This window comes from Stomoxys calcitrans, chromosome 1, assembly GCF_963082655.1.
Source record: "Stomoxys calcitrans chromosome 1, idStoCalc2.1, whole genome shotgun sequence".
NCBI lineage: Eukaryota > Metazoa > Arthropoda > Insecta > Diptera > Muscidae > Stomoxys > Stomoxys calcitrans.
The window spans coordinates 167,838,811-167,855,041 of NC_081552.1; the positions used below are offsets into that span (position 1 = coordinate 167,838,811).

Consider the following 16,231-nt stretch of genomic DNA (forward strand, 5'->3'; position numbering starts at 1 on the left):
TTTTTACATCTCACCAAAGGAGATTGCTACCAATTGGCACACCCTCTATGTAAAAATAAATTCGCAACTGTCAAGGTATTGTTGAACTCATAACAAGCATATAATTTTTTTTACCGATATATGAAGTTCACTCGGCCGACACGGGATAACAATGAGCACCACACAGGCTGGAACTTTGAACACCGACTTGTGTGGTGTGTCTGGCAAACCGAACAGGACCAGGGTCCAGGATTCTTTTCAATCCCGGCATGGACCAGAAGCGTGCGGATAAGGCACTCCGGGATGTGCCTCTCCCATGACGAAAAAAAGACAAACACGTACACTGTCTGTCCCTTGTCTGTTAAGGATTCCATCGGGTCAATCCGGTGCGTACAACCGGCTGCCATGGGATAACGTACGTAAATAGGTTGAGGGTGCTAGATTTCGCTGCGGCGAACAACATGGTAATTAGCAGCATCAGGTTTCAACATGGTTGTTGCCAGATCAAGAAATAAAGATCCAAATTTAACACGTTATAACAGATGGAAGGCATTAATCCAGCGTGTTAGATGTACAATCAATGTGAGGATCATTACCTTGTAGCAGCAAAGGTTCGCACCCGCTTGAAAATGGCGAGAAAAGTACGATCTGACACTGTACGGAAGCTGGAAATTGAAAACAGTAAGCACTGGTATACTGATCTTGACTTTATCAACTGTTTGATGAAATCACTCCTTGTCCCAACAGATACTATGGTGTACTTTGTTGATACTAGAGTCTCCATTTATTTATTTTGCATTATTCAAATAACCATTAATCGAAAAAGGAAGAAATCGATTAACCGATTAGACGGTTAAAACCCAAATTTAAAATATATTTTGCATTTTATGTAATTTATTTAAACAAAAGATTAAAACTCTTTACATAAAACATAAAAACAGTACGTGAAAACAAAAGCCAGAGTTTTACTTTTTATACATTTTATTTCCCCTACTTGTATTAACACTAGCGAAAATATTTCATTTGACATTATATTTACTGTTATTGTGAAAAAATTAAGCATTCATGCACTGCCAAAAATCATAAATGTTACATTATTTGCGCCCTTTTTGATGAGTACGATTAAACGATTAATCGTCCTAATTTGTCCGATTTATTCTTTATTTGAAAACGTGGATTGTTCAATTTTTTGCTTATACTTATGTATATTCAAATAATAAAATCTCTTTAAAATGTTGAAATGTTCGAGACTGGACATCGTCCGCGCAAGGGCAGGGAAGAAAGAAAACTTTGATACTCTGCACAAAAAAATAGTTGGAATCCATCTATATATCACGGTATCAAACAAAGGCTATGGCCAACGATAACTAGATAGAGAGAAATTGTTGATGCTTATGTTCACGCTAAACTTATCAGATTATTTGATATGGTTTCATTTTTGGTCTGTCTTTTCAAATGGTTTGCAAGGTAAAAAAAAATTGTCTAAGTGAGTCCGACAGACTGCTAACTAACCTACTCTACATCCAGAGAATTTTCCCCTCCTAATGTTGGTAACATTGGTGAGGAACTATGCCAAGTAAAACTTCTCTCCAAAGAGGTGTCGCACTGCGGCACGCCGTTCGGACTCGGCTATAAAAAGGAGGCTCACTCATTGATATGTGAGAAGATTGCCCCTGCTCTTAAGTGGAATGTTCATGGGTAAAATTTGCATTAGCAATTTTACATCCAGAGAAATAAGTTTTCTGATATGAACAAACACAATACCAAATTTTTTAACTAATTAAATTAACGACAATTGAACCTTGTGCTACAATTGCGTACTTTTTATACCCTACGCCACCATTTTGTTTGTAACACACAAAAGGAAGAGAGATAGGCCCATTGATAAGTATAGCGATCGACTCAGAATCACTTTCTGATTCGATTTAGTTATGTCCGACTGTCCATGTTAATTTGTGTACAAACTACAGGCCGCAATTTTCATCCTATCGTCTTTAAATTTGGCACATACATTTTATATGCCTAGAGACGAAGCCTATTGAAATTGGAAAAAATCGGTTCAGATTTGGATATAGCACCCATATATTTGTTCGTCCGATTAGGACTAATATTCCAATAATGTTTTCACTTGTAAACCGATTCTCTCGAAATTTGGCAGGAAGTATTTTCTTATGACACTTCATTTTACTGATGACTACACCTTTTTCAAAATCGAAAATTGCCAAAATTCTTCTGTTACTGTGAAATTGGTAAAGATACCTCAAATTTTGCGTGCATGAAGTGGCCCATCGGCGGCGAAATTTGGTTAAAGTCAGAGCTGAATTTTGTACTGCTTACCAACACACTGTTTATAGGCCGATCCTAATCTTTCAAACCCTTTGTGAATATCTTAGTTTTGTGATGATAGCTTTGGGGATTCAGCTGCAGTATTTTGATGAAAATTTTTCTTTTGCGCTCAAACAAGTTTTATGTTTTTAAGACATTATTGTTTGTGTCGGTCAATTGGTTTTAAATGACTTTGATTTCCATAAAATTTTACGCAAACAAATTGAAAATATTTACCGCAAATGTTCAATATTTCAAAAAAGTAAATTTTGACCACTTTTTACGACGAGTCATCTGCATTCTGCTTAAATGATGCCGCTAGCCGCTAAATTCTCCTCCGAACTCTATTAAAATCGATCGAAATCCCGTTTTTGACGGAAAAGATGTCCGAGATTTGAATTGCATTGAACTATTGACGTATGTGGCTATAATTTGTATCATGTCTTTATAAGTTCTAAAGTTTTCCTTATTTATTGGGGATAAAATAAGAAAAGGTAGTAGAGCTAGAAATCAGAAATACTAATAGATTTCCACGTTATTACAGTTGTAAACTTTTTTCTTTCTTTGCCCACTAGTTTTGTCTCGGTAGATGAAAAAAATAAATAATTGATGTCAAATGACCTAGCGACAACCGTAAGTGCAATATAAAACTTGCTCTTATAGATAAAAGTCCGCTGACATTTCCTTACTTAAGGTGGGTATTAAGATTTTGTAAATTGTAAAAAGACAATCAAAAGTAAATTTTAAAATTTTTTAAAAAATATTTCACTGTGTTCAAAACTACGCTCAAAGCGTACATTTCTACTAGAATCAACGCTGCTTGCTATTGACTGATAGATTTCGACCCTAACTCACTACGAGCTCCGTATCAACTGCCTTAAATACTGTATGTGAAATTCCAAGGAAAAAATTAAATGGTTTCACTGAAATAACTATTTCAAAATGTAAAATAATCTGGGTGATTCGCCCTTTAAAGAAAATCTGATTAACCTATCAAATGCGAATGGAAAGTGGACGACTAAAAATAGGTGAAAACAAATTTTCCCGTTGTATAAGGTCATGTTTTGGGGGAAATTATCTGTCGAATGTCGGCAATTTTTTACATCCAAAAATATCCAACAAAAATTTTACTCAAAATTATTAGGAGTGAAATTTCTGGAATCCATTTTAGTGTTTTGTTGCATTTGATGATTTCTATATTAAAAAAATAAATAAATGTCAAATAAATAAAATGTCAATGCAATTAATTTTCTTCTCTAAATGGTTATTAAATATTGGCTTAGGAAATAAAAAGATTTTTTAATGCTCTAAAATATGATTATATGAAATTCCAACAAATTGGCAAAGAAATCAAGGGTCAAGCGGGTTAATATTTTGTCTTAAAAAATATTTATCGAAAATTTTTTATAGAAAAAATTTTAGGAAAATGTTTTTGCTTGAAAAGATGTTATTGAAATTTATTAAAATCTTTCTTTGAGAAAAAATAATTTCGAGGATGCCTGAGCAACATTTTGCCTTCAGAAAATATTTCAAAAATCGCTTTCAAATTTAATCCTTACATAGAAAAAATTCATTTAAAAATGTTAAGGCTAAATGTAGTGTCGCAAAATCCATGAGCAGGCACAAAAAATGTTATTGAAATTTTAGATTTATAAAATAATTTCAATATAAGTAAGCTATGCAAAAATTTGTCTTTAGAAAAATTTTCATTGATATATTATTGTCTCAAAAAAAGTCATTAAAATGTAATCTTTAAAAAAATTTTATTGAAATTTTGTCTTTAGGAAAAATTGTGATGAAGTTTTGTCTTAAAAATATCATGCTAAAATTTTGTCTTTAGAAAAAATTTCATTACAATTTGGTAAAAAAATTTCATTAAAATCTTCCATTGAACATAAATTTATTCTTGTTTTATTTCGATTATTTATGTTTATAATTACAAAAAATAACCAACCAACCTCGTGACCAACCTCATTTTTTTTGTATTCAGCAATTGATTCTTGGAAGTGGTTTTCATATGAATACACCAACACAGCATCGGCTACCACACAAAAGACCCATCATATTTTTGATGTACACTGAAAAAGAAGGGTGTCGTATTATGTAGTAAAAAATTTCACCAAAATTGCTATAACATATTTCTTACGCTTTATGAAAATTTCCCTTTTTTATGAAAATTTGCTAAACTACGAGAACATATCCTATTTTCAAAGAAATTGCAATTAATTCATATACTTAAAGTGCGTATGGCAATTTCCTAAAAATTTTTTCTTATAACCAGTTTAAAAAAATTAACGTTCAAATATAATCCCGGCAGCTTATTACCATATATTTTAAGGAAATGTGGGTATGAAGTCCACCACGTTAGCATGTACGTTTTGTTCTTTTTTGTATCCATCTGCGATGTCTATCCACATTTATATACCCTCCAGCGTAGGATGGGGGCACACTTATTTCGTCATTCCATTTGAAACACCTCGAAATACTCGTCTAAGACCCCATAAAGTATATAAATTCCTGTTCGTCATGACATTTCAAGTCGATCTAGCCACGTCGGGCTATCGAAAGCACGCTAAACTTTCAGAGGAGTAAAGCTAGGCGCTTGAAATTTTTTATAAATACTTCTAATTAGTGTCGGTTGGGATTATAAATTGGCCATATCGGTCCACATTTTGATATAGCTGCTATATAAACGATCTTGAATTTTGACTTCTTGAGCAACTAGAGGGCGCACTTCTTATCCGATTTGACTGAAATTTTGCATGAGGTGTTTTGTTATGACTTCGAAAAACTGTGCCAAGTTTGGTTCAAATTGGTTCATAACCTGATATAGCTCCCATATAAACCGATCTCCCAATACTATTTCTAAAGCCCCTAGAGGACGCAATTCTTATTCGATTTGACTGAAATTTTGTACAACGGCTTCTTCCATATGTGTCAAATATGGCCTGATACAGCTCCTGTCATTGGCTAGAACAGATGTCTCAGTCATTGTGTCCGTCATGACAGGCAACTGTTTAATCGGAAAACATGCTGACAGACTGAAGGTTGCCAGCAACGACTTTTGCAGAAGCTGTGAGGACATCGAAGAAGTAGAGACTATGAAACACCTTCTGTGTGTGTATCCCGCACTAGCAGTCAGAAGGAATTCTACTTTAGGTTCTAAATTCTTTGACAACCTGTCTGATTTGTGAGTCCGACCGTCTAAGTGAGTCCGATGGCAGACTGCCACTTAAACCTAACTTTACCTAAGTCTACCATCCTTTATGTTTAAGATTCTAAGAATGTTGATAGATATGATGATGTTATTCGTCTGTTTGTTGGTTATCGTGGTTAATCAGTTGGACAGATATTGCATTGCACCTCTGTTAATCACCTTACAGTCAATACTTGGATCTTATGATCATAACATCTTTGATTCGAATATTGTGATAAACGTAGTCCGGATTAAATTTATGCATAAATTAAAATGTCTTGGCGTTTTCCTCAATTCGAAACTCACATTAAAACCTTACCACGATTTCCTTTCTTGAAGGGTGTGGAGCTGCTTGAGAAGAATTTATGCTTAAAAAAATACCTATTTGCCTACTTCTGCAAGGAAATGTCTTGCTCATAGTATTTTGCTGTCCCAAGTAATGTATGGTCGAATTTTTTTCCGGCACTAACTTAGTTAATATACATAGCGTCTATAAAATGAATGATAAAGCTCGTCGAGCAGATGAGGGATAAAGTTGTGAGCTATGTCGACGAAGTTATTGTTGCGTCCGTTATTTATGAGGAAGGCCTACGTAATTTGGAAATTAATGGATATGTTTCTTCATGAAGGATAACGTAACGTTCTTGGGTGGACAAAGATAATATGCGACCAGGCCGATTGAAAACTATTGCGATTGATGAATTTCCAACACCGATGAATGTGAGCGAAGTTAGAACATTTTTGGGCTTAACTGGGTATTTTCGTAAGTTCGCCTCACTGACCAGGTTGACTAATAATGATGTTCATTCGATTGGCCAGATGAATGTGTTAATGCTTTTAGAATTTTGATTTGAACGATAACCATTGAACCAGTTTTAGGTATTTACGATGTCAACAAGGACTACGAACTGCACGCAGATGCAAGTAGCATTCTCATCCAGGTTGAAGATGACGGATCGAGAAGACCATCTGCCTATTTTAGTCCACACATGCGACTAAAATAGGCAGATGGTCTTCGAAGAGGAATAACCATGCATATGAATTGGAGGTTCTTGCGCGACTGATTCAGAATGTATCTATTTGGAAAACATTTTATTATTTACACTGATAGTTATGCTATTTCGAGTATGAAAACCATAACAACGATGGTTCCACGTATGTCGCGTTAAACTGTTAAAGCTGCTCGAATATGATTTTAACTCTTTTTATCGTCCGGGAAAACTCATGACAGATGTTGACGCGATAAGTAGAGCCCCTGTGGAAGAAGAAGCAGACCCACAAGATGTAACTACCAAGCTGATGCAGATAGACATCACGATAGATGACTGGATTAACACGACGCAGAAAAAGGATCCTGAGCTTGTGCAGATAATGGCTATAATTAGAGGTAAAGTTGAGTCATCATCTTGAGTTTCTCATTCAATCACACAGGCTCTACAAAAGAAGACGAACCAGCGAAGAGAATAATCTGTTGGTCATTCAAAATGGTTTGCGCTGGACAATTGTTCGACAATGTCTGAATGAAGTTGGACATCCAGAAGATGGTAACATTAAGAAGATAGGGCAACATTTCTGGTTCAGATGAATAAAGCCCTATGTGAAAAGCTACATGAAATCTTGTTTCGAATGCTTGTTACGAAGAAGATGGTCATCATGAGGACCATTCCAAAGAGCCCTTGTAACTCGAGGATGACTCATTATCAGGTTGGCCGAATTGTCATCCTTTTTTATTATTATGGCTACCCTTATGAATAACATATAACGGCAACTCTGGACAGCTACCAATCCTATGAAGATGAGTGCAGCAGGGAGTATTGTCTTGGTCGTTAACGGAGATTCATCTCAACCGAGCTGTGCCATACTATTTTTATACCCTCCACCATAAGATGGGGGGTATACTAATTTCGTCATTCTGTTTGTAACTACTCGAAATATTCGTCTGAGACCCCATAAAGTATATATATTCTTGATCGTCGTGACATTTTATGTCGATCTAGCCATGTCCGTCCGTCTGTCCGTCCGTCCGTCTGTCTGTCGAAAGCACGCAAACTTCCGAAGGAGTAAAGCTAGCCGCTTGAAATTTTGCACAAATACTTCTTATAAGTGTAGGTCGGTTGGTATTGTAAATGGGCCATATCGGTCCATGTTTTGATATAGCTGCCATATAAACCGATCTTGGGTCTTGACTTCTTGAGCCTCTAACGTGCGCAATTCTTATCCGATCAGAATGAAATTTTGCACGACGTGTTTTGTTATGATATCCAACAACTGTGCCAAGTATAGTTCAAATCGGTCCATAACCTGATATAGCTGCCATATAAACCGATCTTAGGTCTTGACTTCTTGAGCCTCTAACGTGCGCAATTCTTATCCGATCAGAATGAAATTTTGCACGACGTGTTTTGTTATGATATCCAACAACTGTGCCAAGTATGGTTCAAATCGGTCTATAACCTGATATAGCTGCCATATAAACCGATCTTGGGTCTTGACTTCTTGAGCCTCTAGAGTGCGCAATTCTTATCCGATTGGAATGAAATTTTGCACGACGTGTTTTGTTATGATATCCAACAACTGTGCCAAGTATAGTTCAAATCGGTCCATAACCTGATATAGCTGCCATATAAACCGATCTTGGGTCTTGACTTCTTGAGCCTCTAACGTGCGCAATTCTTATCCGATCAGAATGAAATTTTGCACGACGTGTTTTGTTATGATATCCAACAACTGTGCCAAGTATGGTTCAATTTGGCCCATAACCTGATATAGCTGTCATAGAAACCGATCTTGGGTCTTGACTTCTTGAGCCTCTACAGTGCGCAATTCTTATCCGATTGGAATGGAATTTCGCACGACGTGTTTTGTTATGATACCCAACAACTGTACCAAGTATGGTTTAAATCGGTCCATAACCTGATATAGCTGCCATATAAACCGATCTTGGGTCTTGACTTCTTGAGCCTCTAGAGGGCACAATTCTTATCCGATTTGAATGAATTTTTGCACGAAGTATTTCGTTATGATATCTAACAACTGTGCCAAGTATTTTTGAAATCGGTTCATAACCTGATATAGCTGTCATATAAACAGATCTAGGGATTTGACTTCTTGAGCTTCTAGAGGGCGCAATTCCTATCCGATTTGGCTGAAATTTTGCATGACATATTTTATTTTAACTTTCAACAACTGTGTCAAATAAGGTTCAAATCTGATATAGCTGCCATATAAACCGATCTGGGATCTCTACTTCTTGACCCCTAGAGGTCGCAATTATTATCCGATATGCCTGAAATTTTGTACGACGGATCCTCTCATGACCATCAACAAACGTGTTTATTATGGTCTGAATCGGTCTATAGCCCGATATAGATCCCATATAAATCGTTCTCTCTATTTTACTTCGTGAGCCCCAATGGGCGCAATTTTTATACGAATTGGCTGAAATTTTACACAGGTCTCCAACATATAATTTAATTGTGGTCCGAACCGGACCATATCTTGATATCGTTTTAATAGCAGAGCAACTCTTTTCTAATATCCTTTTTTGCCTAAGAAGAGATGCCATGAAAAGAACTCGACAAATGCGATCCATGGTGGAGGGTATATAAGATTCGGCCCGGCCGAACTTAGCACGCTTTTACTTGTTTTTATTTTTTCTTTATTGAAAACACACAGTACACTTATTTGAATTAATAAACACTTTGAATTGAAACCATTATTCTACTCGCCCATCCTTTGACATTAGTATGTAGGTGGAAGCTTGTAATCTTTTAGTTCGAAGAGGCCCGTAGTAAGACCGAAATCGCGATCACTGTAGCCTGTTCAATGCATTTTGCACAATATTTTTCCTAAACTTTTTAAAGGGTTTTTTTATTGCTCTTTTCTATTCTCAATATAAACAAAAACCCATTGGTCTAAGCTGGATGCAAATCAAAGAACAAAATAAAACTTACAGGCATATTTCTAAAATAATTATAGACTTGAAGATTGTGGTGCAATTTATTTATTATCCTATGGACTTTTCAGCACATGTGTTAACACTCGTAACTAGATTTTTTCAATAAGAACTTAAACTTAAACTTGACATTAAATATTTTATGCACTTTAAACCATTAAACTTGAGTTATTGTATGTAAATGTAGATATGTCATTTTTCATTTATATCGTGTCAGAATTATGAGATCCTTTCCTCATCTTATAATAATTAATAATAACTGCTTAACCGTAATAATTGCAACGAGTAGGAAAGAGTTTTGGAACAATACATCGAAATGCTATTTGTTGAGGCACAAGTCGTCACTACACAATTATGTAGGTCAAAAACAATTGGACTACAAATGCGATAAATTAATTTTTTCATTGCCATTGAGCGTTGGAACTTGGCATTACAATTTTTTTATTCTTATAAATATGAATGTAGGTATATTAATAACATTAGGATTATCACCGTCTATGACATCAAACAAAAGTTGGCATTTGTCCACCCCAACGCCTAATGACAATTCTAATCCATTGATTTAATCTTCGAATATTTGTATAGACACCTGGATATCTGGGACGCGCACATCCAATGCCAAAGGAGACAATCCCATATTGAATTCGACCACTCACCAATGGCCCACCCGAATCGCCTTGGCACGAATCCTTTCCTGGGGTAGAAGCACACACCATGTATTTAGTGATGTAAATATCATTGGCGTATTGTTCTCTGCATTTTTGGCGCACAAGTCTATCAAGCGTTACGCCTCTAAGCTGATTAGAGGCAGATCCTCCTTCTCTTCGAGTACCCCAGCCACTGACAAACAATCTTTTAGGTAAAACTCTATTGTAAAGTGCAAGTTTCACAGGTTTCACAAATTCCGTAAATCTAAATCGTTCGCGAACCCGAAGCATGGCTATATCCAGATTTGCTGTGTATGAATTATATTCGGAATGCATGATGACTACGCGTGCCCGTCTTATTTGGCCACCACGACCTAAAAGAGGCGAACCGGCACGTACAGCGAAACTGCCTCCCCATTCAACACAATGAGCAGCAGTTAACACCCAATGTCTGCTAATTATGGATCCGCCGCAAATGAAGTAACCACTGTCGTACAAAGCTATTTGCCAGGGCACCTGTCGTATTCTTATAGGTTTTCCTCCAACAATGCGTGTTGTGTTATCACTATTTTCATTGTACAGTAACGGATCGAAGTAATCCAAGTCGTCTATGCCTTGTTCGAACAAAGTGATATTCCGTAGTTGAGTGGAGCCGGTACGAATTGAAAGAAAAATTCCAAAGATGCAAGCGAGAGACGACAGTTTCATCTTGAAGATGTAACGACAACTTAACAAATAATTTTAAAATGTTACGTTGGCAGCGATTTTAAATAACGTCACACCGAATTGTACACTTGGTTTCGGCCAAAATTTATTAATGGAAATTAAAAAATAAACAAGTAAAAGTTCGGCCGAACGGATTCTTGGGAACAAACCACCATGCATTCTGCTAAAAGTTTACACAAAACGACCCAATTTAAGTTGTACTTTACTTACCCAATTTTAGCTAAATCAGGCAAAAATAGAAAGCAAATCGGGAGATCTGCTCAAGAAGTCAACGCGGGATATAGGTTTATATAGGAGATGTATCAGGTCATACCCCGATTTGGACCATACTTACTCAAGATGTAAAATCGGGAGATCGGTTTATATGAGACCTATATCAGGTTTTACACCGATTTGGGCCATACTTGATAAGATTTGGGAGCCATAACAGAACATTATATGAAAAAATGCAGCCCAATCGGATACAAATTGAGGCTTCTATGGTCTCAAGAGGCCAAGTCGAAGGACTTCTTTAAATGGGAGTTTTATCTAATTGTACACTGATATTCCCAACGACCTACATCGATATCTGTGCAAAATTTCGAGTGGCTATCTTTACGCGTTTGACCGTTAACGTTATTTCCACAGATGTACGACCAGACATGGCTAAATCGACTTAGAATGTCAAGACAATCAACAATATATATTTCTTATAGGATCGCAGTCCAATTTTTCGAGAAGTTACAAACGGAATGATTAAATTCCTATACTTCTATTTTATGGTGGTGGGTATAAAAAAATGGGCAAAACTTTAGTAGATATTAGTCAAAGACGGGTAAGTTCGAAATTTAATAAATAATAAAATAAAGCAAGCAAAAAAGGATTATGTTCGGCCGTGCCGCATTTTGGATAGCCACCATGATGGTGGGTTTAACTCTACTACCATATCCATAATCAAATCCCAATATGGACCGATTTGGATCATATTTGGCTAGAATACCGAGAAACCTTATACAAACCCCAGTTTTAAATATCAGCAACATCAGGCAATGCAAATTTTTAATTGTTTCAAAGGTAAACTAAAATTTTAAATTGATCTAAATGTAAATAATATTTTCTTCGATTTAGTGTATGAAATTATTGTCAATAATAGCTTTTAAGTACTTTTTATGTAACTTACGTTATATATAAAGTTTAAACATTTTATCTTGATCTAAAACTCCTGTACTGGAATATGAGGCCTTCCTGGACTTGTCTACGGGAATTCAAATAAAACAAACAAAAAAGCGCAATTTATTGATTTAAGACCTTGAATTGGCAGATCGGTATATACGGCAGCTATATCTAAATAAGGTCCTACTCAATGTTTTTAATTTCAAATAAATCAGGTAATAAATTCGTCTTTTATGGGTTAAAGGCCCTTTACCAGCATATTTATAAGACCCCTTGCCGCGGAGATAAAACACCTTACTATTTCAAACTTCAAGAAAGTCGGATAATTAATTTTGCTTTTTTGGGCTTCAGACCCTTAACCGGCAGATCGGTCTATATTCCAGCTATACCTAAATATAGTCCGATCTGAACCATATGTTGACCGGGTATTGGGACGCTTAAAATAACTCAATATTTCGATTTTCAGCCCATAAAATGAGCTTCAGACCCTTTACCGGCAGATCGGTCTATATGACAGCTCTATCTAAATCCGATCTAAGCCGATCTATATGGCTAGATATAGTCCGATCTAAACCATATTTCGGTCCAATGTCGGGAGGCTTACAACAAGTCACTATTTCAAATAATAGCGAAATCGGATAATAAAAGCAGCTTTAATTGGCTTCAGATCCTCTATCGCAGATCGGTCTATATGGCTATATCTATCCGATCTTAACCATATATGGTTGGATCTTAACCATGTTTGAGTTGGATGTCGAGAAGCCTAAATCAACTCAATGTTTCAGATTTCAGCGAAATCGGAGCCTTTATTGGCAGATCGGTCTATATGGCAGCTATATCCAAATATGGTTTGGATTGGGTTTAAAAACTTAACCTGCGTGCAGCCCAAAAACGTATCTATGCCAAATTTCTGTTATCTCAATTGTTGAAGACTGTAGAGTGTTTACAATAGATGGACGGACAGACACACGGACATCGTTAAATCGCTTTAGAATTGTACGACGATCCGAAATATATATACTTTGCAGGGTCGGAAAAGGATATTTCGATGTGTTGCAAACGGAATGACTAAATGAATATACCTCATATCCTATGGGGTGGGTATAGAAATATTTGATTATTCAAAACAATAGCATTGGAAGTTATGAACATTTGTTTTCAAGTCTCTTTTTAAATGTATATACATTGTTGATCATTGCCAATCAAATGGAAGAGAGTTCCAATGACATGCCAAAAAAATTGTCTTTCAGAAACCAGACACCTCCTGCTAAAAGGTATAATCCTACTTCCTCTGTTGGATCTCGTAAACATAATTCTATCAAAAAAATATTTTGGTTTTGCTTTGATAATAACTTTGTGAAGAAATTGCAAGGCTCTTATCTAAAGCAGTGAATCGAAGGGCTGCCAGATTTGCCGATTTTTCGACATTTTGCCGATTTTTAGCTTCAAAAATAGCAAGGTGCCTATTTCTGATTTTTACTCTAAAAATTCCGATTTTTTAAAAAATTGAAAGATGGTTGTTTTAAGTAGGTATTTTTACTTTGGGCAGATAAAGTTCGAAGGTAAGCCATGTCTTGATATCAATCAACACCATTCATTTCTACTTTCATGACACACTGGTAATCATATAGTATTTCAACATTATATGAGACAATTGAGAACTGAGTAAAACAGATAACAGGAAACCAAGAAAACGAGATGAGTGAACGCAAAAAGAAAGATTTATTCAGATTTCAGTGAGTGCACGTTGTACAATTCATGTATTCGGGTATATTTTTTACATTCAGATAAAGTATTTTTCTTGTCGTCTGCTTTCGTAGTCCGAAATAAGGACAAAGGCAACGTGGGTCATTTGACAAAAGCATGGGTAAACACACACTCACACATACGCCTAGTTTTTTTATATGAGAAAACAAACAGTTTACAAACGATTTGTGTGATCAGTTGATCTTTTGAAAATGACAGCGAGGCACTTTCATATGACTCAGTGTACAGCAAGTAATTTCTCATATTTCATTGTAGTGGCGATGAATTCGTAATAAAAAATACTCCCAAGAACTGAATGGTGGTTGTTTTTCAAAATTATCTACTCAACAGCGACTTACTTGTGGGTTCAACTTTCACAAGTTCAGCAAAAACAGTCACCAATGAATGGCGAATGCAGGCCTTTGACATCAACCGATCATCAGAACTTCTTCAGTTCACAAAAGGCGTATTTTTACCAGATTTGGCAAAATTGGGCACAGAGACCATTTTTATGTAACTGCTATAAATACAGGTCTTCTTATGATTTTTTTTTCTCTTTTAAAGCCTATGTTTGACCCTATATACTCCAAATCTGAAGTAATTTGAATTTAGCTGCCATGAACATAGATCCTTAGACTTCTTGAGTTCATTCGTCGGTGTGTGGAGTGGTATTAGACTCCTAACATCCACGCCAAATCCAGTCTAAATAAGACCATGTCTCGATATATCTACCATTTAGACCTAGCTGCTGAGCATAAATTGGCCACAGGTGTATCTAAGGGATCTGTTCTTTCTCCTTCTCTATTTCGTATTTTCATCAACAATCTGTTGAGTCAGACATGGAATCTAATTTTCAGATATCTGCTAATTTTCTTCTAAATTTTTCTTAAACCATATGCATAACGTATTACTCTGTTAAAAACCACGTTCAATTTATGACGGCTCAACGAATCACAATTAGCAAACAGTTCGCAGCCGTACAATAAACCTGGCACTAAGTACGTTTTACGAATGTTTAGTGGAGAATGTGATTGCGTTATCCATAAGGCACGAAGTTTTGAATAGTTCTGTCATACGACAGCGTTTATATGGTTTGTCCAGCTATCTAACTTAATTTAGATATGTGCCACCTTTCCTATCCCTTATTTTATAACCCTAACTTGCACTGGACATCTTGACACCCAAACCGTTTTGGTACATTCACAACTATTATTGGATGTTGGGGTATTGGATATTTCGGTGTAGCTGTCATTTATCTTCTATTGTATCTGCTGGTTAAACTTCTTAAGATCGATGGTATTTAGAATAATTGAACCTCCCAGTACAAATTCACAAAGGGTCTAACTCGGTCCATATGTGGATATAGAAGATAGGTAATTGTTAATATTAGAAATACATACACATATCGAATATTCATGGTTTTAAAGAATTCGTGTATTTCATCGGTAATACTAATATTTAATTGTCTTATAGACTTCCGGCCTTATGGCTGGTACCATGTTAGTTTTTCACCGTTGAAACCCCATTTTTTCGCGATGAGGGAATGTCCTTTGAATGAAATCAGCAAGTTGTTTTGTTGCTTTAAAATCTATTATCTAAAAAAAAGTAATTGGCGAAAAATATCGAGAAAATCGAACATAGTAAAGGCTTGTTACTTACAAAACTTAATATATAGATTTGAAATAGGTTTATTTGACAGATTTCCTTTAAAGAAATATCAAATAAACCTTTTTGAAGGCTTCATAAAGTTTTGTGAATGAGGCCGTTCGTCTTCGGCTGAATATTAGATTTAAGCCGAAGACACGCTTGGCTTCGGTTATATATGTTTCTCCATCTTGCCTCTCATTTCAATTTATGGGATATTAATGCATAATTAGTTGATACGGACTTAGAAAGAATGCTCCACCGAAATAAGAAATTCAAAAACGAGTTTTGTAAATGTATTGTAATTTAGTAGCACATATTTTGAATATGGGATTTACTGATTTACATTTTTTTCTTATTTTCTATGCTATGTTTGCACTGGTTTCCTTTAGTCACTCGTTTTAGAAAACATTTCACTGCCCATACCAAAGCTATTCTTTTAAAAACAATATATTAGTAAAATTTTCACAATTAAAAAAGGCTAAAATAGTAGTACTTTTGATCTTCCGTTGGCCTTATGTCTACGCCAAATCAGGAACTTGATTTATGCATATGACGGCTATATCAGAAGGATGACCTCCATATACGAGTATATATGTAACGTTTTCGCCATTAATATTGAAGAAACTAATAAACCATACCTATTTGTAGTAAAACAACACACAGAGCTTGATTTATATGTCGTCTATTTCAAGAGTCAACACATTATGGCAACGAAACGCTACGGCTCCTTACCTTCTTTTATGAAGTAATATTACAACATTTGCTTTTGTCGATTGGACTTTTAAAAATTGGCAACCAAACAGTTAAAAATACTGTTTGTGAGACGCATTTCCGACTCCTTGTAAATTGACATGAAAT

General features: G+C 35.7%; 1 protein-coding gene across 1 annotated transcript; it reads right to left on the minus strand.

The window, feature by feature from the left end:
* Nucleotides 1-9,958: 9,958 nt before the first annotated feature.
* On the minus strand, nt 9,959-10,810 carry LOC106093156 (trypsin alpha-3-like). Its single transcript, XM_013260173.2, has one exon. The coding sequence runs from the start codon at nt 10,808-10,810 to the stop codon at nt 9,959-9,961; it is 852 nt and encodes a 283-aa protein (XP_013115627.2).
* Nucleotides 10,811-16,231: the final 5,421 nt, after the last annotated feature.